This window comes from Argentina silus (genome assembly GCF_951799395.1).
Source record: "Argentina silus genome assembly, chromosome: 2".
Lineage (NCBI taxonomy): Eukaryota > Metazoa > Chordata > Actinopteri > Argentiniformes > Argentinidae > Argentina > Argentina silus.
Window position 1 is genome coordinate 26,545,148 of NC_139656.1, and position 21,276 is coordinate 26,566,423.

General features: G+C 43.7%; 2 protein-coding genes across 2 annotated transcripts; both read right to left on the bottom strand.

Moving 5' to 3' along the window:
- Nucleotides 1-2,441: 2,441 nt before the first annotated feature.
- Nucleotides 2,442-11,811, bottom strand: exoc3l2a (exocyst complex component 3-like 2a; the record flags this gene model as incomplete). Its single annotated transcript, XM_083689356.1, has 12 exons — nucleotides 2,442-3,540; nucleotides 4,527-4,648; nucleotides 6,522-6,677; nucleotides 6,907-7,029; nucleotides 7,330-7,465; nucleotides 7,666-7,776; nucleotides 7,935-8,035; nucleotides 8,253-8,363; nucleotides 8,800-8,914; nucleotides 9,111-9,831; nucleotides 10,500-10,717; nucleotides 11,339-11,811. The coding sequence occupies 12 exons, from the start codon at nucleotides 11,809-11,811 to the stop codon at nucleotides 3,243-3,245; spliced, it is 2,685 nt and encodes an 894-aa protein (XP_083545482.1). The 3' UTR covers nucleotides 2,442-3,242.
- Nucleotides 11,812-15,962: 4,151 nt separating this feature from the next.
- ppp1r14aa (protein phosphatase 1, regulatory (inhibitor) subunit 14Aa) lies at nucleotides 15,963-20,432 on the bottom strand. Its single transcript, XM_083689055.1, has 4 exons — nucleotides 19,878-20,432; nucleotides 17,973-18,053; nucleotides 17,538-17,570; nucleotides 15,963-16,643 (listed from the first exon to the last, which is right to left on the bottom strand). The coding sequence occupies exons 1-4, from the start codon at nucleotides 20,073-20,075 to the stop codon at nucleotides 16,476-16,478; spliced, it is 480 nt and encodes a 159-aa protein (XP_083545181.1). The 5' UTR covers nucleotides 20,076-20,432; the 3' UTR covers nucleotides 15,963-16,475.
- Nucleotides 20,433-21,276: the final 844 nt, after the last annotated feature.

Here is a 21,276-nt window from a genome sequence, read left to right on the forward strand (position 1 = left end):
CAGGTGTGCCAAGCTTGTAGTGTCATACCCAAGAAGACTTGAGGCTGTAATCACTGCCAAGGGTGCTTCAACAAAGTACTTAGTAAAGAGTCTGAATACTTATGTAAATGTGATATTTCAGTTTTTTATTTTTAATAAATTAGCAAACATGTCTAAAAACCTGTCTTGGCACTGTCATTATGGGGTATTGTGTGTAGATTGATTTGAATTTAATCCATTTTAGAATAAGGCTGTAACATAACAAAATGTGGAAAAAGTGAAGGGGTCTGAATACTTTCCGAATGCACTGTATGTGATGTTATTTCCACATTGGAAATGATCAGAACGCAACTGGGTTGAGGTGGCAAACACACAGTTGAAATACTCCCACCCAGGCCATCGAATTGCTAGCTTTTTGGTGGTGTAGCTGGTTAATATCGGATATTTTGGTGACGGTAACATTCGTTGACATTACAGAGGACGCTGGCTTGAGTCTGTTAGGGTAATATTTTCACTGTATTTTCACTTATAGTTCTCTTTAAAATAACTAAACTCAGTCATGTTTAAGAGTATTTTCACACCACATTTTTGTTAATTTTGTGAGCAGTTCGCCAACCTTGTTATAAATACTTTATGTGAATGCTACAAATGCTATTTTCACATTTTGCTTTCACAGTGCCATTTTCCATTGGAACTCAGACCAATAACATACTGTGCATCTTGGGTAATTGCACACTGACCAGCACCGCAAATCTATAGTGAACCGAACACAGACCACCTCCTGAGATGAGGGTCTGAGTTCAATTGGAGTTCACAAAACTTGGCTCAAAGGGACGAAAGTCTGAAAATACTCCCTGAAATTTCCCTGAAATGGACAGCAAGAGAGTCCTCATTCAAGGGCAGCATGAATACAAAAATGTGTTAATTTAATTTTTTCACCTCTGAGTTTGGTTCTTTTAGAAGACTATATATGAAATTTCCCTTAGACCCAAGATAGTCTCAGTTAGGTTCGCTTCAAAGGGTGGTTTGGATCATTCACATATGCATAAAAATTCTATCCAACCGCTCTGAGTCCACCAAATTGGCTGGAAGGGACCGAGTGTGAAAATATTCTTGGTTCATTCAAAGAGGACTGAGTTCAGTTCTTTTAAAGTGAAAATACTCTGAATCACATGTGGGATGTGAGGGTTTTAGAGATAAAGGCCATAGACTGACAGTATGGAGTGTGTGAACACACAGAGCCCTGCTGGGGTGGGTCAGCTGACTTTGTTCTTAACAGCGTTTATCAAACATGAAAAAGATCCGCCGTGGCTGAACCCTCGCCCGAAAAAAGCAATGTGGAAGTTCCCTCCTAGTGCGTGGCGTAAACTTGGCTCCAATAAAAGCATCCGTTTGCCACCTTGATGGACAACAGGAAGCCTTTGTTTACAGAAAAACATCCCCTTGGTCGAGGCTGGGGCGGGGTGCGACCCCGCTGTTTCCACGGCAGCCAGGCCCCATACAGCAGCCACGGTGGGGCCCCGTCCTTCAACATCTCGGCACAGTGAACAAAGCTGCCAAAGCACAAAGCCGGGCAGAGACAAACAACAGAGACGTAAAGACCCTTAAATATGTTCTGCGTCAGATCCTACAGTATATCAGCTTGACTGACTGGTATGTATTGTTTAAAGCTGCTGTTTACTGGGTGCCTGACATTAGTCTCATGGTCAGGGAACCACCTCTACTTCAAAAGAGAAGTGCAGCACAGTCGGGACGGAAACCAACAAATTATAGACAACATATACTGGGTGAAATGAGGGACAAGGAGACATAAAATATTTTGGATATTTGAGTTTTACCTTATCTTGTAACAACTAGTCAACTGCTTGCAGCTAAGCATGACAACAAATTAGCTCCAGAAGAAATGCCTTGGTAACGGTCCAGCTGTGTGACTGGATGATAGCATTCCATTACAGTTAACCCTGACCCCGTTTCACACTGGCTAGTTTTGGTACCCTGTTTGGGATATTTCTTGGGGAAACCCCCAAAAGTCGGTGCTAACCCTGCTCCAGAGCAGGGCCAGCTGGCCCTGAGCTAAAGTCGATGCTAGCCCACTTAAGAAAGTACAAGTCTAAACAGTTGCTTAGCCTCATGCTAGAAGCTGTCTTAGCCTGGGGCTAAGTGAGCTCTTAGCCCTAGGCTAAGCGTAGTGTGAAAAGGCCTTGTATATACTTCATCAAAAATATGTGCGTCCCCCTGCCCCAATAAATGAGAAGTTGAACAGGTGCAATACACCCAGTCAATGGGTTTTTATTTACTCTGTCACAACGGATCAGATTCACAGTGAAAACATTTACAATTCATGTCAAATACGGTATATTCTCATCCATATCAAGATAGCAAAACATTACAAAATTTGCAAAGAAAGACTGTGCAGTATCCACAACACCCAATAAGAAATGACCAGGTTACATGACCTACAGAATAAAGAGGTATTAAACAGCATGTCTAGCTATAGATCATACTTTGCATTGAAATCTACAGAACAGTGAATTGCACAATAATTTGTTATATTATATGATGACAACAGCTTGAGAAGTTTAATTTTTTGTCAACATTAACATCAAGGTATCAATTTCAACTGAAAGGTTTAATAAATTCATATTTATGTAGGCTATAGCTTATTACAGTATGTTTATTTATCAATATACAAGAAAATCTATATTTCAACATACATTTTATGTATAAAGATATTAATCAATCAAGTATGGTCTTACTGTTGATATCTGTATCACAGCTAACACTTGAAAACTGCTTGAAAAAAAAGCCTTTGATACCTTCATAGATAATCAAATATGATTCACATAAAACCAATCAGAGAAATGCATCTGCATACTGGTACATACAGGTACAATGAAACATGAAGAGTTATTTGAGCTTTACGTTTCTGAGCATGTACAGTATATGCAGTACCTGAGGTCAAGTGTTGTCATTGCATTCTCTTGAAAAGTATTTCTTATCTTTATTTGTGTAGCATAAACTGCATTTGTATTAATTCTCAGTCATTACACAGTATTTCTGTGATTATGCCCCATTGTAGAAAAAACTCCTCAGCTGAAATTCAGGCTTTTTTAAAGATTTAGAGTACTCGTTAAATTGTCTGCAACAACAAACTTCTGCCTCTCTGTTTTACAGCAGAAAGTTAAGCAATTTGGTCATCCAAGCTCCATCAATAATAATAAGTCTAGACATAAAACAGAACACACAGATTTGATTCCTTTAAGTTATTCATCCTCTTTAGTTTGGGGTTCTGATGGTGGTTGTGTGGCAATTCTCCTGCGGTGCCGCTGGGGCCTGGTCTCTGCGAACCAGTTCGAGAGGGTCATGGTAAGGCGCAGGATGCCCAGGTTGAGGCAGTGCACCTCCGATGTGACGGGGATGTCCGAGAAGAGGGCGTGGTCCCGGCACATCAGGGCGGAGCTGTCGCTGCTCTCAAAGTCTCTGACGATGTTGAGGATCTCCTGCCGCTCCGCCTGCCGCATCATCCCCCGCACATTGAGCAGGGTGGAGACGTGCCTCCTCCTGTTGGGGGAGGGGGGGGGGGGGGGACAAGTGAGAGACAAGTGTCAGAACATTTCTGTGATTCTGAGACAGTTTGAATGAGTTTCTCCCAGATGATGGTTCAGCCAGGACCGACTGGTAGATCCCAGCTGAGTCCTTTTGGGCCGCTGCTTTCAGACTATTTTTTTACTTATCGTGTCACAAGAAAACTCCAAAAGTTTTGGAACCACAGGCTTAAATCGTCATAGGAGCAAGGGTTTGTCAGCAGAAAGTAGTTTGAAGGTGTGGTTTGGCAAAGCCGGGAAACAATGGTGACAAACAGTCACTGGGTGGACCAGGAGGCTGACGCAGACAGGAGAGTGACACAGAATGCTCAGCACAGGCCGACAGTCTTTGATCTCTTAAAATACCAGCAGCGAGGGCTAAGCAGTAAACAATAAGACACGCAGCTCCTCGTGCCTGAGTGAGTTAACATGTGTCCAGGTCTGATCGACCGTGCTGCTCCACTGCCCCTTTGATTCTGCGTGTGGCACCAGACTGTCTCCCGCAGGGTGGCAGGAATAGGAAGTACTCCGCAGCAGTTTCCTGTCTGCCCCGCCACGGGTCATGCGTCACACACTGTGGTATGCTGTCAGCCAGCGCCTGACCCCATGAAGCACACAAATAGAGAGGGGCCCCTTGAGACCCCCAGGTACTGCTACTCTCAAAACAGCCACTCTGCCCTCTCCAAAAATAACTGGGTTAATGTAGATTTGTTTCGGTAATTCTTTTCCTTGTTTTGACCCATTGTGTAAAAAAATAAAAAAAAGTCTATACGCTTACGTAAATGTTCCTACCTATCTCAAAAACAGCACTTTGAGAATGTGCAGTAAAGACAATGTAGGCCTTTTGGGGGCACTGTGGCATGGCGTAGAACATGTTAACCCCTAGAACGATACAGTACTTGCCAGAGTTGTACTCAGATACAATACAGTATTACTGTATATACTGTATACTATAAGCCTTACCGTATATCTGGAAACTCCTTCACCAGAACTGCAACCTCCATCTGAATAGATGGGGTGTCCTCCAGGAGAATGATGTCAGCCAGGTGAGAGATCACACTGTCCAGCCAAGATGATCCTGACTCCTAAGATGGAGAGAGACACTAGAGATCAGCCTTAACAACATTAACATGGATCAGAAACTCTAAAATCAACGATTGCATTGATTGAATAGATCAGCACTCCTACTACTGAGATAAACATTGTTAAAGGTAGACCTCGATATGATGTAGCCACGAAATAGCGGGGCGACTACTGGCAGAGATAGTTTGTGTAAAGAAAGACAATTCACTCAGCAGCCTTTCTGTCACGGAGTTATTGTGGTGTTATTGTGGTGTTATTGTGGTGTTATTGTGGTGTTATTGTGGTGCACGCAGTGCTTTTACGCTGACAGAACCGCTAGCCGGTGAAACGTCTTGCTTGGGTGAACCTGAAACATCTCTAAAATCATCCAACATTTATGGTGACTTCATATCGTGTCTACCTTTAACATACAGTAAATGCAGATATTATGATACATACAGTAAATCATCACCACTATAATCAACACAGATTAGCATCATGTACTTAAGTACGGACAAATAAAGTCATCACTGACACTCATATACCGTTATCACTGACATAGACATAACTGCAAACATAATGCTTTTCACAGCCAAAATCATTTTCAGATTGATCTATTTTTTCCCAAGCTGTGAACTACTTTCTCAGGGAAAACAGACCGCAGCACGGAAAGTGAAACTTAACGTCTGCATTCACTAAAAATACCCTCTTCTTTTTTAGACAGCAATTAAAAACTCATTTTCCCCCAGCTTCCACAGACACCTTGTACAGATTCTCCATGAAAAGGCCATCAAGGCCGTTTCCAAACACATCAAAGCCAGCCAGCTGACAGGAACAGGAAGTTCCTCAGAACACAGAGACTTCCTGTTGTCAGCCGAGGTGACGGACGGTTGTTTGAACTGGCACAAGGAGAGGGGCAAATGCCACGCTGGCAGACCTAGTTCCTCGGACCCTCTTCCCCTCTAGTGTATGCTAACACTCATCCATCTCCATCTCGCTGACGGCGGCCATTATTCCAGCCTTCTGCCCCGTATCAACATTGTCTGAGTTATTCCTGACCTGGCGACCCCCGGGGTCATGGCACCATCCATAACAGACAGGTCCTGCATTCCTCACTTTTAACCCCTTTGTTTCCTTTTTTATGAATCAGCTTCTGAGCCTCTGCTGGTTTAAGTGCCTTTTCAGTGCAAGGTCACTGAAGCTATGGGAGAAATCTGTTATAGGTTTGTTTTTTGATAACGGTTTCCATAGTGTGACGTTATAGAACGTCATGCAGCTTTTATAAGAATGTCTACATGAAAGCCAATAGAATTGTCTATAGTGATTATAAGGAATGTTGTGTTCTGGGGAGTTAGGATCAGGGTAATTTTGCGTAGCCATACCTCCAAATCATGTTGTCCTCATGCCTCCTTTGGGGGTCTGGAGAAATTGTTTTATATTCGATTCGGTTTGAATGGAGCGCTGGCTGCGAGAGGTCACATTTTGATTGGCTTTGAAAAGAAGTGATGTTTCGAAAACAACAGCCCCTCCCCTCGTTACTCTAGAAAAGAGTAAATAACTCAGTCATAGCTGACATTGCTAGCAAGCTATATTTTTGATACCACTGAAGTGGTTTTATTTTTCTTGGAATTATAATTCGGTTGTTGGGGCACTACACACGTGGGGATCAATGAACATTATTGGCTGTTCCATTTTGAGCTGCCTATTGACTGGTTGGCAGTGTGGCAACCACATTACAGGTCTACACCCCTCGCTAACCCTCTTGAGGTGAGAAGAAAGACTGGGAGCCTAGGTTAGGGTCAGGGCTAAAGACTGGGAGCCTAGGTTAGGGTCAGGGCTAAAGACTGGGAGCCTAGGTTAGGGTCAGGGCTAAAAGATAGTTTTCGGTGGACTTACCAGGTCTTTGAAGAGTCCTTTGAGCTGCTTGGCTTCATCCTGCAGACGGAAAGCCATCCTCTTCCTCATTTTCAGAGATGTGCAGATGACCCGCCCTCGCATGATGGCACGAACATACTCCACCAGGACACGCCTGTGCACCTCTCCCACCAGTATCTGTCAATCAATCAATCAATCAATCAACTAATCTATAATCCACCAATCAATCAAGTGCAATACAACTCTATATACAAACTCAAAATAATAGGGTCACAATATAATAATAATAATAATAATAATAATAATAATAATAATAATAATAATATCACAAGTCCAAATATAGCTTTTGTATAAAGTGCAGTGTCATAGTATAATGTGTGTCAATGGTAATGTGTGTCAATGATACCTGATAAGGTGGGCAGTCCATCCTTCTGAACTTCTTGAAGTGTTGCTTGATGCTGGCTTCAATGGCCTCAAAGGCCTCGGTGTTGTTCAGCCATTTCCTCTTCACCAACTTGTCAAAGAAAGGCTGGAACAGGAAGAAAAGCTTTAACTTGATGGCAAAATGATGAGCAATATTTCAGATTAAATGTGAGCATATGAGTTTGTGATGGATTAATTACATAGAGACTGTATATGTGTTGATTAAATATAGATATATACATATACAGTAAATTGACAGACATTTTGGGAATCATTTTTGAAGGCCGATGGGAATATGATATACCACATCGGCAATGGCGCATGTGTCTAATTGTGTTTTTTTTATATTGAGTGGATGGGTCAGTCAGTGTAATAGATGTAATGTTTGTGTATAACATTCTCTCACCCTGATGTGCTCAAACAGTCTGTCAGTTAGGACCCTCACTGACTGGTTGATGATCCTATCCAGGGAGGAATTTGCTCTCTGAGTGGACTCCTCACTGCCCTGTGGGTCACACTGCCTGCAGCGCTGCACAAAGGATCTGCACACGCGCACACACACACACACACACACACACACACACACACACACACACACACACACACACACACACACACACACACACACACACACACACAAATACGTCCATAAATAAATAAATTATTACACTTAGCCTACACTAGAAAATACACACTGACACTCTGAATATTGTCCCAGAAGATCCTCCCTGTAGACACACACCTGAGGGGAGGGCAGCAGTTGACCAGAGCGATGGTCCTGGAGACATATCCATCCCCTCGGTCCCCAAACTCAGCCTGGGTCTCATGGAACATCTCCACCTTTCTCTGGAAACTGGACACACAGCACCGTATATATAAAAATAGATATCAATACAGCACAAATACAGTGCACCCTGCTATGCCTCTCTGAAAGTTGACATTCAGTAAAGCATACAGGTATTATGCATTATAACTGATTATATGAATTATGTATGATGCCTCTCTCTTTACCTGTACAGGAAATCAGCCAGTCCATTCAGGCTGCAGCGAGCGACTCTAGCCCCCAAAAACTGGCTCACAGCTGTGGATCTATCCAGGTCCATCTTCAGTCTCTGGAACATCCAGACACACACACACATAAACAGAGATCAGGATAGGACATTCAAAACACAGCTAACCAAAATAAAAGATATACTCACACTAAATATGTTTTAGGAAATGTAGAAATGCCTAATACTGTACAATTTTGGTGACATTCCTGGTATAGGATATGGGAACAAACAGACAAACAGATTTTGGGGACTGGTAATGTTCAAGAGTGTGACAGACCTGGATGACGGAGCGGGCCAGAGAGGACTGGTACTCCTCTATGTGCAGCGTCTGAGCCCAGCGCCTCTCCTCCTCATCCAGAACCTGAGTCAGCTCTGTTGTCACTTTCTCCTGAGAACACAACACAATATTACCATCCGTCGCTCCTCTGAGAGAAAATCGGGGCAGTCGGTGTAACAACAACCTCTGTATGTGAGCAGTTTGTACAAATAAGACAATGGGAGTGATAGGGGTTCAAAACTAAGTTTGAAAGTTGTGGCCAAATCACCTCAAATGGTTGGAAGATACTTTGAGGTGATTTGGTAACACTTTTTTTTCAACCCGTATGACTCCATAGTTTTTTGTTAGCGGTGGCTAAAGTTAGCTGAAGTTGGTAGTGGCTATTTACACAAATCGGGACCATGGATTACAGTTTCTCCTGTCCCATAGGCTACTTTCAAAGTAAGGAACTATCTGACTATGAGTTGGAAAATAGCAAACCATCTCTTTAATAGACTCTATTTCAACACAAGCAAACATGATTTAGGTTCAAGCAGTGTATTTTTACCCCGACAGTGTTGAGGCAGTCCTGCTCCAGTCGGTCCACTGTGTCTTGGGGCAGTAGGGGCTCCAGTGGGGAGTAGTTAATGGGTGTGGTCGTGCTAATGGTGCCCAGCACATCCCTTAGAGATTGAATGAGAGGGAGGGTGAGGTAGAGTGTAGTTGTTGTGCATGGCTTTTCATCTAACCCTGACATCTCCGGTCTGTTTGAATTGCTGTAAGTTCATATTCACACTTTTCCTTGATGTGATAATGTTGTCAGACTGATGGGTTTTTGACATCATATATGTGTTTATATCATTCAGTTCTGTGACTGACCTGTTGTATATGTTGTAGAACCAGTCCAGTAGGGAGTAGACATCAGTGATCTGAAGTGGCGAACCAGTGATGGTGTGCAGTCGTCGGGACACCGCCCGGTGGTAGCTCTGCACATACACCTGGAAGGCAGCAAACTCCTCCGGGTAGATGGACACCGCATTCCTCCGTGCCGCGTCCAGATCATCCACCATGCGGCCCCTCAGGCGCTCCAGGTAGGAGGCTAGCTGCCCTGCCGGGGTGTCTACCTGCTGGGGCAAGCTCCAGTCTGCAGCCTGCCCCACCGCCTGCCTCCACTTCAGCTTCAGCTTGCGGGGCCTCTGGCTGGGCTTTGGCTGGGGCTGGGAGCTCTCTCTCTGGGGTTGGGTCTCCTCTCTCTGGGCCCAGCAGGCGGCATCAGCCTGCTCCTCCTGCTGGATGACCAGCACCACCAGGCCCAGGTTGGGCCCGGCGCTGGGCTGGCGAAGGGACTCCCTCACTACGTCCCACATCTCCTTCTGCAGGGCCTCGTACAGCAGCTCCACATCCTTGGCCTTCCGCCGGGCTGCGTCCCGAGATGCGTTGGGGCTGGAGAGATCGTCCAGGGGTGTAGGGGTCACTCCAGGAATGGTGGCGGGCGTGGGGGGCAGCAGGGACAGCAGCTCACACTCACGCTCCAGCTCCTGGATGTGTGTGTCGGCTAGGAGAAGGTCCCTGTGGTTCACTAGCTGTAGGATCTCCAACACTGAGGGGACATAGAGAGAGAGAGGGAGAGGAAGAGAGAGGGAGAGAGAGAGAGAGAGAGAGAAAGAGAGGGAGAGGGAGAGAGAGAGAGTTAGGTCTCATATAAAGAAAGAGGGCTATGGATGCTATAACATAGAGAAAGAGAAAGACATGGAGAAGTGGAAGAAAGGAGAGGAGCATGAGGGTAAGACGAAAGGGTTAGGATAACATTTTTCCTTAGGGTTTTTCAGTGTGTATTGCACACTGAAATCCTTGTGGAGCTCTGTGAAGAGTAGCCTGGTTGAAGTTCTACAGTATCTGATGGATTCTGCAGCAAGAGGAAATGTGGTAATTTCCCTGCTTTCACAGTCTGGTGCTGATTGAACTCAATGACTCAGGGAGTCTGGGGACCTTCCACAGCTCATCAGAGACCAGAGTGGGATTGGGAGGAAGTACTGCCGGAGGTGACCAGGAAGTGCCTAAGGTCTTGGAGTTGATAGACTTCAGTGACCACTGAGCAGAACTCAGATGTGAACACTGGAAGTTGTTGCAGGTATTCACTGTTGTAACTCTTAGCCTTGGAGGTCAACTGCAGTTAAGGTCTTTGATTGGCTGGTTTAGTAGAAAGCGTATCTTTTACCTCATCTTATCCCACTCTGATTGGCTTGTTGTTTGGAGTGACACTCTTACCTGAGAGAGGCTCTCTTGGTTTGACTACTGGCTCCTCCTCCACCTTCTCCTCCTCGGCCTCCTGGGAAATGCGGTCCGACAGCGATTCCATTTTCAGCTTGCCCAGACTGACCATCCTGAGGAAGGAGGGGCGTCTGCGTGACTCTGCCTCTGTGTCTGTGCTCAGGTCCCCACAGGGCAGGCTCTCTCTGCGGAACTCCTTATGTCGCCCTGCCAGTCTACAACCAGAGTAAAACCATCAGAAGACAAACTACTAACACTTTTTAAGGATTCAACAAAAAGATCTGAGCTATCTCTCCTTGATCCAAGAACAACTCCTTCCACTACAACCAGTTTTACTGCTTTTACTGTCACCACATAACGGCAATGAAGAGAGACGGGTTCTGTGCGGAGATATTGCTACAGTAAAATGTTACAGGTGACTACCAAGTCTAGACCAAACGCTGTTAATATTTAGAACAAGAGGGAAGCACCCTGGATTGTAATGTTTGATACCCTCAGGTGTTAAACCTGGCTGTCGTGGTCACAGTGAAAACAATGTCCAAGTTATAAATAGTCCCATTCACTCAGTGTTTAAGTATACAAAATAGCATTGGCAAACAAAAGGGGTTCCGTACATAAACAGGTTGCTATACTGTATTACATAAGCCATTAGGAAATAATTACACTTTGTGTATGACAATGTATTGAGCATTTCCACCATATTGTTGTAGCTTGGTGGTAGGTCTGTCTACCACAATACTGTAGCTACAGGGGAACTGTGACCTATTATGGGCATGACTGTGCTGCTATCTCTAGCTGATGTAACTGTAACATAATTAAAGGTCTCAACCCCTCACCGGAGCAGGGTCATGAGCTCCTCTGAGCTCCTGCGGAGCCCCTTCCTCTTCTCCTTCTCTGGCGGTGGTGAGTGGGGGTCCGTGGGGCTGCGCAGGGAAGGGCTGGTCCCCCACACGCTGCGTCCAGACATACGAAGGCCCTTCCCCAGCTTCCCCAGGGTCTTCAGAGGTGATGAGCCGCAGATCCGCTCCAGGGTTCCCCTCAGTGGCCTTCCTCCTTTAGGGTTCCCGGCCCCATGCCTCTCTGCGTTCACCTCATTCTCCTCGTCCTCCCCGTCGCGAGAGGTCCTGCATTGGGGCTTTCCCCCACCGCCCCCTAGAACATGATCACTGTCCCCCTCATTGTGCTCCTCCTCTTCCAGGTCCACCTCCTCAAAGGGGTTCAAGTCCAAGTCCAACCTGGGCAGGATCAGCTCCCCGTTCCCAGTGACCTCTCTCTTGGACATCCCTGGGAGTTTCTTAAGGATGGGCATGCTTGCACTCAGGGATCAAATACTGAAATATAGAAGACAGCTCAGTTAGAACAGAAACCGATTAGTGACTGTTTAAAGAATACCAAGACAGTAGGAGTGCAGGCTGAAAAAGGTTGAATGAATCAGAATAAAAATTAATAAAAATTAATGAAAGGGAGAAAAAAAGAGTTACCCATGGGGACCTACAGACTAATAAGCCCACTGAATAACCACTCGGTCAACTTTACTCAAGGTTAAAATACAGACACAAATTACATTACATTATCTAACCGCTCTTTGAAGCTACCTACAACATGTGTTATAATGATGTTCAGTAGAATACATAATCTGTTGCATATTGACTTATTCAATAGAAGAAAATGAAACATCTGTTAATTAATGGCCACCTGTTTAACACATTAATGTTATTAGGTTGGAGCAAATGCTCTGAATTCTGAGGTTCTATTGTTTTAGCTTTGTGTAGGGTTAGGGTTAGGGTTAGGGTTAGGGTTAGGGTTTGTGTACTGTATGCCTACAGTATACATCCATAGCATTTTCATTGTGTTTCCCATACAGGTCAATCATCGCAATCAAAGTGGCTGAACTCACATACCCTCCACCTATACACATGAGCACAGGGCATGCTGTAGCATCATAAGCCTTGTATATTGTTGAGATAGGCTTCATGCAGCTATTCATAGTTTTCTTGAATATTACTAATATTAATTGTATCTTAGGCAACATGGTATAGAGATTGATATCAATCTTTATAGGGTTGTTGTCAGCTCATTTGGTCAATTGGTCACAATTTCAATGAGAATCATGACAGTTTCTGGGCATTGGTAGCAAATAGCCTGAAACAGCTCAGTGGATTGAGTGAGTATGAGAGGGTTTGAGTTTGGTTGATAGTAGAGTGGATATATAACACTTATTTCACAATTACAAAAGCTAATGGACGTGTTTATATGAATGATTCCTTTTTGTTCCATAACACTTAACTCAAATCGAAACGAAAATGACTGTGGTAAAAATATTGATGTGTCTAGTGGAACGCTGTGTGTATATTTGTTTTACAATATTTGTGTATTAAACAGCTAAACGACTACAAATATCTCCCTTCAGGAACGCATGCACATTTATGTATGTTGAATTGTGTTCAGGTCAGCTGGTGTAGACACATTGGGATGCCAACACTAGCACTAGCAGGAGGTTCGTACATAAACAAAAGCTGAACGCTTACGTCCTGGCAGGCTTTTAGGAAATATCCAGTGTCTGTCTGCATTCTTTTGTTTCACTACAACACTTAACATCAACTTAATACATTCCTTTGGTTTCCACTCAGACACTAAAGAGTTTGATATAACATCCAGCAATTGATTAAATCACTTAAAATTTCACATTAAGTTCTCAGCAAAACAATGAGTTGGGTGAAGTGGCTCAGCACCTGGCTGGAACACAAGCCTGCGTCTGCAGCTCTCGAAGGATTAAGGCTAATGCCTGGTCTCACTTGTCATTGTTCTTCCTGCATCTCCCTTTCTTGAAGATAGACAAGTGAATGTGACCTAACCCCTTAGACATCACATCATATTTAAGTTGATATTAGCTAGTATAAATGTCAAATTATGTAAATAAATGTCTAATGTCACTGTCAAATTATGATTTTTCCAACATGGGTCTCGCTGAAGAAATTCTATCCCAGATTATTCCGATTCAAGATTAGCCTACCTTCCTTTTATCCTTCTCTAAAAAAGAAAATTCCATCATCAATGTTTGTCCTTCAATGATGATTCAGTCTTGAGAGATGGTTACATGAAAGGTAATGTCGGATAATGATTCTGGTTTCTTGGAAATTAATGTGCATATTCAGATGAAGAAGCACATCAAGTACTGAGTGCTGTAATGGTGCCGAACTAAACTTAAAAAAAAAAATGTTTGTAAAAGAACTGGAAAACAATCACAACACAACATATTGTTGTAGTCAACCAGGTATCGAAGTAATGCTGAAAATAGAGAAGGTCCTTGCCTTGTATTGAACTCAGAGAAGGAGAAGCCTTGTATTGAACTCAGAGAAGGAGAAGGTCCTTGCCTTGTATTGAACTCATGCATGGTTATTTTCATGATGACCTGATTGCATTGACTCCAAGGTTAATGAGATAGTGCTACAGTATATTGTATGAAGGTTCCATGCAACGTGAAAAGATCATGACCAAAAAGAATCTAACAATCCAGCGGATTTACACCATTGTTTTAAATGAGAACTGTGTGTTCTGCGAACCTTTAAGGAGTAGTGCATGGGGATGTTATTATTTCCTTTCCAACAAAAGAGACTATGGGGACTGAAATGTCAAAAACTTCCTGAAGATACAAGGTCAGATACAAAATCAGACTATGACTTGGTCAGACTAAAGTAATATCCTTATCAACTGAAAAAGGTATATTGTGAACTCAAGAACTGCCTACAAAAATGACAAACACAGTATCCAGTCATAAGATCATTTGGTAACACTTTACAATGGATATATTCATGTTAAGTATTATCAGATATTCTGCTCATACACTACTATAGCAGGTATTGCTGAAAAGTAATGGACAAAAACCTCTGTTAACCTCAAATTCCATCGGCTGATGTCCAACAACTGCATTTCAGGGCAAACCTGAACCAAAACATCACAGACCAAACATAGGCTAAAAAAGGCTTTATAGAAGATAGACAGAAGAAAAGGGGGAGCAGAAGAGGGAGAAGAGGGAGCAGAATGAGGAAGATTACCGACAGCTACAGGAATCCAGGTACAGTAAGATAAAACCACAACACTGTAACACAATAAGTGTAGATATTCTAGATTCTTCTTACCTTGTGTGGATAGAGTGCAGTGTTTCAGTGCTGTTTCATCCCGGTGTGTGTTGTATGTATGTGTGGCAGAGTTTATGTGTGTGTGTGTGTGTGTGTGTGTGTGTGTGTGTGTGTATCTCCTCTGTGGCTCAGGAGAACACTGTGGTCTGCCTGCTTCCTGACTCGGCTGTATTGTAGCAGAAGATGATGTGTCTTCCTGAGGAAACGTCCGTCCCCTCTCCGCTCCTTCACTCCTCCACAGGGATAGTCAATTATACTAATTGCATGAGTGGAGGTGGACATGGTTTTACTGCGCATTCTTCTCCATATGGCTATACACGTGTGTGTGTGTGTGTGTGTGTGTGTGTGTGTGTGTGTGTGTGTGTGTGTGTGTGTGTGTGTGTGTGTGGACTGATTGGATTAAAGTCTGGTCTGAAGAGTCAGTTGCTTTGTGTGTGTATTATGATTCAGCATTCTGAGTTGACCTGACTAACAAAGAATAACATGGCACTAGTCTCTGATTGCTTCCAGTCAAATTTGAACTATGAAGCAATGAATTAAACAATGGTTTTGCCTGCACTACTTTAACAAACATTTAATAAAAAAAAATCATTATCAGATGCCTGTGAGTTTGATATTCTACATGACTTGACTAAATCAAACATCATCAACAAATCAATTAAATAAATGTACTTTGAGACCAGCAGCATTGTTAAGAATCAGACAGTTGGAGAAATTATATGGTCTTTGTTGTTTGTTCACACTAAAACGTGCTGGTCAATCAATAAGATTCTTGTTTTGCTTAAACTAAAAAGGGTGAAAAGAAGGTTACTCTTAAACATCTTCTCTGACTGAATTTACCATGACAACATATAACAGATTCCATGCCAACCTGAATACAACACTTCTAGTTTAAGGATCTCCTGTGGTTTTGTGGTCCTGTGGTCCTATGCCCTCTAGTGTAGAATGCTGTGAAAGACAAAATATTCCATTTTGCACTGTGACTCCTCCCACAACACAGCTCTTTCTCAGCTCTGTATGGCAGTCCTACAATGTTTGAAGTGCTTGTTTGACTGGGAAATGCTGATGACAAAAATGCCATTCCTCCCACCCTGCCCTAGCCCGTCATCTAGTCAAACCTGTGTGATGATGTCACCTACATTGCCACAGTATAATGTTTCCTCTCAACTGGTATCAGAGATCAGCTGCTGAGAACTGGCAAGGCTAGAGTGTATTCATACAAAAATATTAAACTTATCTACCCATATCTAGCGCTGGGGAGACAGGTGGCCTGCTTAAGTGTCGTAATAAACACGTAATAAAATGAAAATAATGGGCCTAAAGTGATTGACATGTTTTATTTACTTCCACAGTTTCCTTTTTAATATGATGAATTAATTTAAAATCACTCAAACAAGTTGGCAGGATAAAACAAGAATAAACACTCCAGGTATTAGAGGAAGAACTGACCATTCTTCATGCTGTTGTGAGTATTACACACTGAATAATATTTAGACTAAAAAAGGAACTGATAAACAAACTTGACAGTGTTATACAGACAACTATGCAACTTGGATGATCTCCATGTTACACCGAACACAATATGTCAGCCTCTCCTTATTCCCTGTAATAACCCCAATAAATACATATAGTACCCCCCAAAAAATCTATTTCATTGATTTGATTGGATGCCTCCAGAGAGTTGTGGCGTGACCCAGGTGTTTGTGTTCAGGTGCTTGTTGAGTCGGGTTCAGGTAAGTGTGAGTACAGTCTGTACAGGGGGCTAACCGTGGCCAAGGTGGAGTCATGGGGTGACTGAGGTGAGTCCTGTGATGAGGTCAGGTCAGAGGTCAGGTCAGAGGGTCTGGTTGGGGCTCCGGTGGTGTTGAGGGTTGTTGAAGTGGTAGGGCTCGTGGCGGTGGTGCGGGTGGCTGTGGAGGTTGGGGTGCTCGATGCCCTCGCTCTGGAGCTCCTCCTGCTTCTGGAGGCCTTCCAGCTTCCCTACCAGCTCACTGATGAAGGCCTGTGGGGGGTTCACCAGGGTTACACTACAGGCTTTCAGACGTGAATATGTTTTAGAGCAAATGCTTTAGATTTAGATTAGATTAGATTCAACTTTATTGTCATTGTGCAGAGTACAAGTACAGAGATAACGAAATGCAGTTAGCGTCTAACCAGAAGTGCAAAATAGCAGAAAGTGCAATGAACAGTAATATGTCATATACAAATGAACGTCACATATGACTAAATGTGTCTGTGGAACTCTTGAATGGAGACATTTTTTTCCAGGTCGGCTGAGTAGCAACAACAAAAGTTGTCCATGATGACTCAGCACTTTCACAGAGGGCAGATGAGGCTAGTCATGAAGGACATAAACATAAATAAACAGTTCTTCAATCTCGGTATTGTTTTGTAAGCAACATCTCCCTCTCCTAGCCCCAGTCAGGGTTGCTGGAGCTGGGCGTGGCGGAGGAGACCGAGCAGACACATACTTTCTGAGCAGGCCTCAGTGGGGCCCAGGCCGATATCAAAAGAGGGCCTTTGTTACAGGGAACAGGGAGAGAGAGGGGGCCAGAACAGACAGCCATTGTGAGACCCTTGGACTGGCTGTGGTAGGAGGTGTCAGACACTGCTGCCTCCATCTGAGAGTATGCAATTCAGCGTGTGTGTGTGTGTGTGTGTGTGTGTGTGTGTGTGTGTGTGTGTGTGTGTGTGTGTGTGTGTGTATGTGTGTGTGTGTGTGTATGTGCGTGTGCGTGTGCGTGTGTGTGCGTGTGTGTGTGTGTGTGTGTGTTTTCGAATCAAGGTAACCAGTATACAAACAGAATGACACATTTCTAACAGATTAGAAAATTCTTCATTGATCTTCATTGATTACCCCTGTAAAGTAAACTAAGGAATTTTGCTCAAAGCGTACCTCTGTGTTGTTGCTGCAGTTCTGGAGGATCTCCTGGATAACAACAGAGAATAAGCAGCAAAGCATTGTTTTAGAAGCACAGTCTGGTTTGGACATGGTCACAACAAAAACATACAGGCGGTTGAAAGGTATAATGACACAAAGCACAACATGAAACCGTGCAGAGAGTGCGGAGGTGAAAACAGGATGCGTTCACCGTCATGTTGTGACTCCTAGTATGGCCTGTGTCTTGCTAATGTAAAAGGGGTCATGGTTCTTGTTGTGATTCCTAGTATGGCCTGTGTCTTGCTAATGTAAAAGGGGTCATGGTTCTTGTTGTGATTCCTAGTATGGCCTGTGTCTTGCTAATGTAAAAGGGGTCAGGGTTCTTGTTGTGACTCCTAGTATGGCCTGTGTCTTGCTAATGTAAAAGGGGTCATAGTTCTTCAACTGTACCTGCAACTTTTTCACTCGGTCCTCATCACTGGTCAGGTCTAGCAGGTCATCAATGTTCACCTCATCCGGCATCTCCTCCTCCTACAAGCACACACACACACACACACACACACACACACACACACACACACACACACACACACACACACGCACACACACACACACACACACACGCACACACACACACACAATCAAACTTGGCCGACGTAATTTAACTTGAGACTCACACCTGTACATACGCCCACATCTCCTTTTGATATCAATATCCATAGAAGTTTGAGATGCATAATATGCGCTTATCCCAAGTTGGTATTTGATTAAAAGCTGTTTTAATGGCCACTATTCATGGGGCTAAAAGTCAGAGGGCTGAGGGTTAGATAATAAGAATGCTCATGTAAAACTGTATCACTGGCCTGGTCAGAATTAACAAAGGTCCATTGTGCATGGTCAGTGTAGCCTCGCCAGACGAGCCTCGTCCAGCCAGCCCCCATACACACAACCCCACTCTCTGAATAATTACACTGCCTGTCTGGCACAGGCTCCAGTTCCGGGTGGCAGGTTTTCATTTCAATAGATAAAGGGATCTATGGGAAATCTAGGGAAATATGATGATTTTGTCCTCAATGCATTTTCTGACTGAATCAAATCAAATCAATGTTTATTTATCATATACAAAGAATACAGACGTAAATGATACAATGAAATGTGTAGGGAAAGCTGGCTCTTCAACAATGCAGCAAAAGCAAACCGTAAAAAAATGGGTTGAGAAGTCTTATGGAATGTGAGTAGAACCTGTTGGTCCGGGTCTGGATACTGGACCCCTGGTTGGCAACTCTTATGGTAATGCTCAGCTGATGAAATCAGTTGAGTACATTGAGAATCTGGGGTTGAGAGCCCTGCCCTACTCTCCATCAACTCAGCAGTAAGGAGTCAGAGCAGTATCCCCAATCTCTCAGCACCCCCTGAGAGCAGCTAGGCCTAAACCTCCAGGCAGTGATGTCACAGGGCCAGCTGTAGGGCCTCCCCCTCCAGGGAGCCTTAACACCCACCACCCACAGGAGCAAACATCCCCTCCTTCCACAACTTTGCTCTCTTACTGTTTCTCATCTCTCATCCCTCTCTCCTGCTCCAGGCACTGCCCATGTAAGGCAGTTAGCATCATCCCAACCACGTGTACTGTATGTGTGTGTGTGTGAGGAGAAGACTGCCCAGACTGACTGCAGATGTACCTCAGTCCATGACTGATGTACCTCAGTCCTCCTGGGCTCATAGCCTTTTATGGACACTATGCCCTCTCCATATCCATACTGTATACATATCGTTCATCATCACAACAACCACCTGCAAGTTTGTGGCTCTGTGCCTGCTGGAAATAAACCCATGCTCTTGGGATTGGAATGTTACATCAATAAAAGAGTGAAATATACTATAATAGTTTTTTATACATTGTTTATGGACCCCAGGGGTGGCCATGTGTCTTGCAACATTCCCATTGTAGCTTAAATGAGACAGTTTGTGTCAGTTTTACCTGTATATTTGATGCTCTGCTGTCCACATCCACATTAAACTTGAATATTTCAGTATTTTCTCCATAAAAGGATCTATGAGCATGGTATCTGAAAACCATTTTTAACATGAAAGGAAATTGTAAATCCCTTATGAGTCTTTCCAAAATTCTACGAATGAAGGCAAAGGAGAAAAAGCTACGTGTGGTGTAAATTAGAGAGTGCAACCACATTCTTAGAGGGGACATGTTTGCCTGGCAAAATTAACTTCCTTATATCAAATAACATTTTGTGTTTTTCTACAAACTAAAACCTTGGAGGCCTACTACTCCTGAGGGCAGGGACAACTGCTGGTTTGGACCTGGGTGGCCCCAGTGAGCCGAGACAGAACAGTACTCACCTTTCCCGTGTAAAGCTGGTCCACGCACTCATCGATCCATTTCTCCACATCTAGTCGCCTCTGAAGCTCTTTCCTGTTATATTTCACAGTCACACGAGCTTGTCTCTTTTGAAGATTGGCCCCATGTTCCCGCGACACTCCAAAATCTGTTGAATCGGCTTCATGTTCGTGCGTCCTCCCGATCCGGCCGGCTGCCATGGCTAGTCTGACTGGTTCTCAAGTGAAGTGGAATTTTGCGCGCTGTGTGAGCTGTAGTGAGAATGTCAAGCCTGACAGTTGATGTGTACGAAGAGGAACGAGGCTTCTTCCCTGGGTCCTAGATTCATCAGCACCGTGTGGCGTGGCGCGTGGAGAAACGTGCGCAGTTTAGATACCCAACTGCAGGAATTTCACACTTGGGAAATAAGATGTCTTGCAGTTCCAAAAAGCGTTTAGTCAAGTAACAAGTATGTTGTCCAAGCTAAATATTATTGTACACAGTCCAAATACAATGACATGTTTGAGAGACACAAACTCCTCAACAGTGCAACAACGTAGTAATAATTAAAACAACAACAGAAGGTAGCAATAGTCGTATGTAATAGTGTGCGTGTGTGTGTGAGTGCATGTACGTATGTGTATGTGTGTGAGTGCGTGTGTGTGTGTGTGTGTGTGAGAGAGAGAGAGAGAGAGAGAGAGAGAGAGAGAGAGAGAGAGAGAGCAAATGTGCTATGTCATTGGATTATGTCACTGGTGCAGGTGCGCAGGTAGTGCAGGTGGGGAACTGGGGCCTGAGGTGGTGTTCAATTCAGCAATCTAATGGCCTGCGGATAGAAGATGTCCCGAAACCTGTTGATCCAGGTCCAGATACTACAGTACCGTTTCCCAGAAGGTAACAGATAGAACAGGGCGTGGCTGGGGTGGCTACGGTCCTTGACGATCTTCCCGGTCTTCCTCTTGCACCTCCCGGAGTAGATGTCCTGCTGGGAGCTCACGGCCCGTGATGAACTGGACCGTTTTGTCCAACTTGTATGCTGACAATGAATAAATGGAAACAATACTTCTATATCTGGTAATATACTTTTTTTCTTTATTCCACATCAAAAACACTACAAAATAAATATGACAGCAAATGCTTGACAAAACACAAACTTTGGCATGAACACAAAATTACACTGACTGTTTATCAGAAACAGCAACGATTTCAGGTAAAAAATCTATTTTCTGTTCCTCCCCAGTGTATCCTTGGTGCGTTTGAACACACAGAGAAATACAGATGTATAACAGTTACAGTCGTTTATTAAGGATAATATAAATATATATATGAATATGTGACAACAAAGGCAAAGATATGTCAAAACAATTGTTAAATAAATAAATCATATAAACAATAAAATGAATCGTGTTTGAAGAAATGATC

Excerpts from the sequence above, each read along its gene's own strand:
- ppp1r14aa (XM_083689055.1), bottom strand. The coding sequence starts at position 20,075 with ATGGCAGCCGGCCGGATCGGGAGGACGCACGAACATGAAGCCGATTCA. Across the intron at positions 18,054-19,877 it reads ACCAGCTTTACACGGGAAAG|GAGGAGGAGATGCCGGATGA; the intron begins GTGAGTACTGTT and ends GTGTGCTTGTAG. Across the intron at positions 17,571-17,972 it reads ACCGAGTGAAAAAGTTGCAG|GAGATCCTCCAGAACTGCAG; the intron begins GTACAGTTGAAG and ends GTTGTTATCCAG.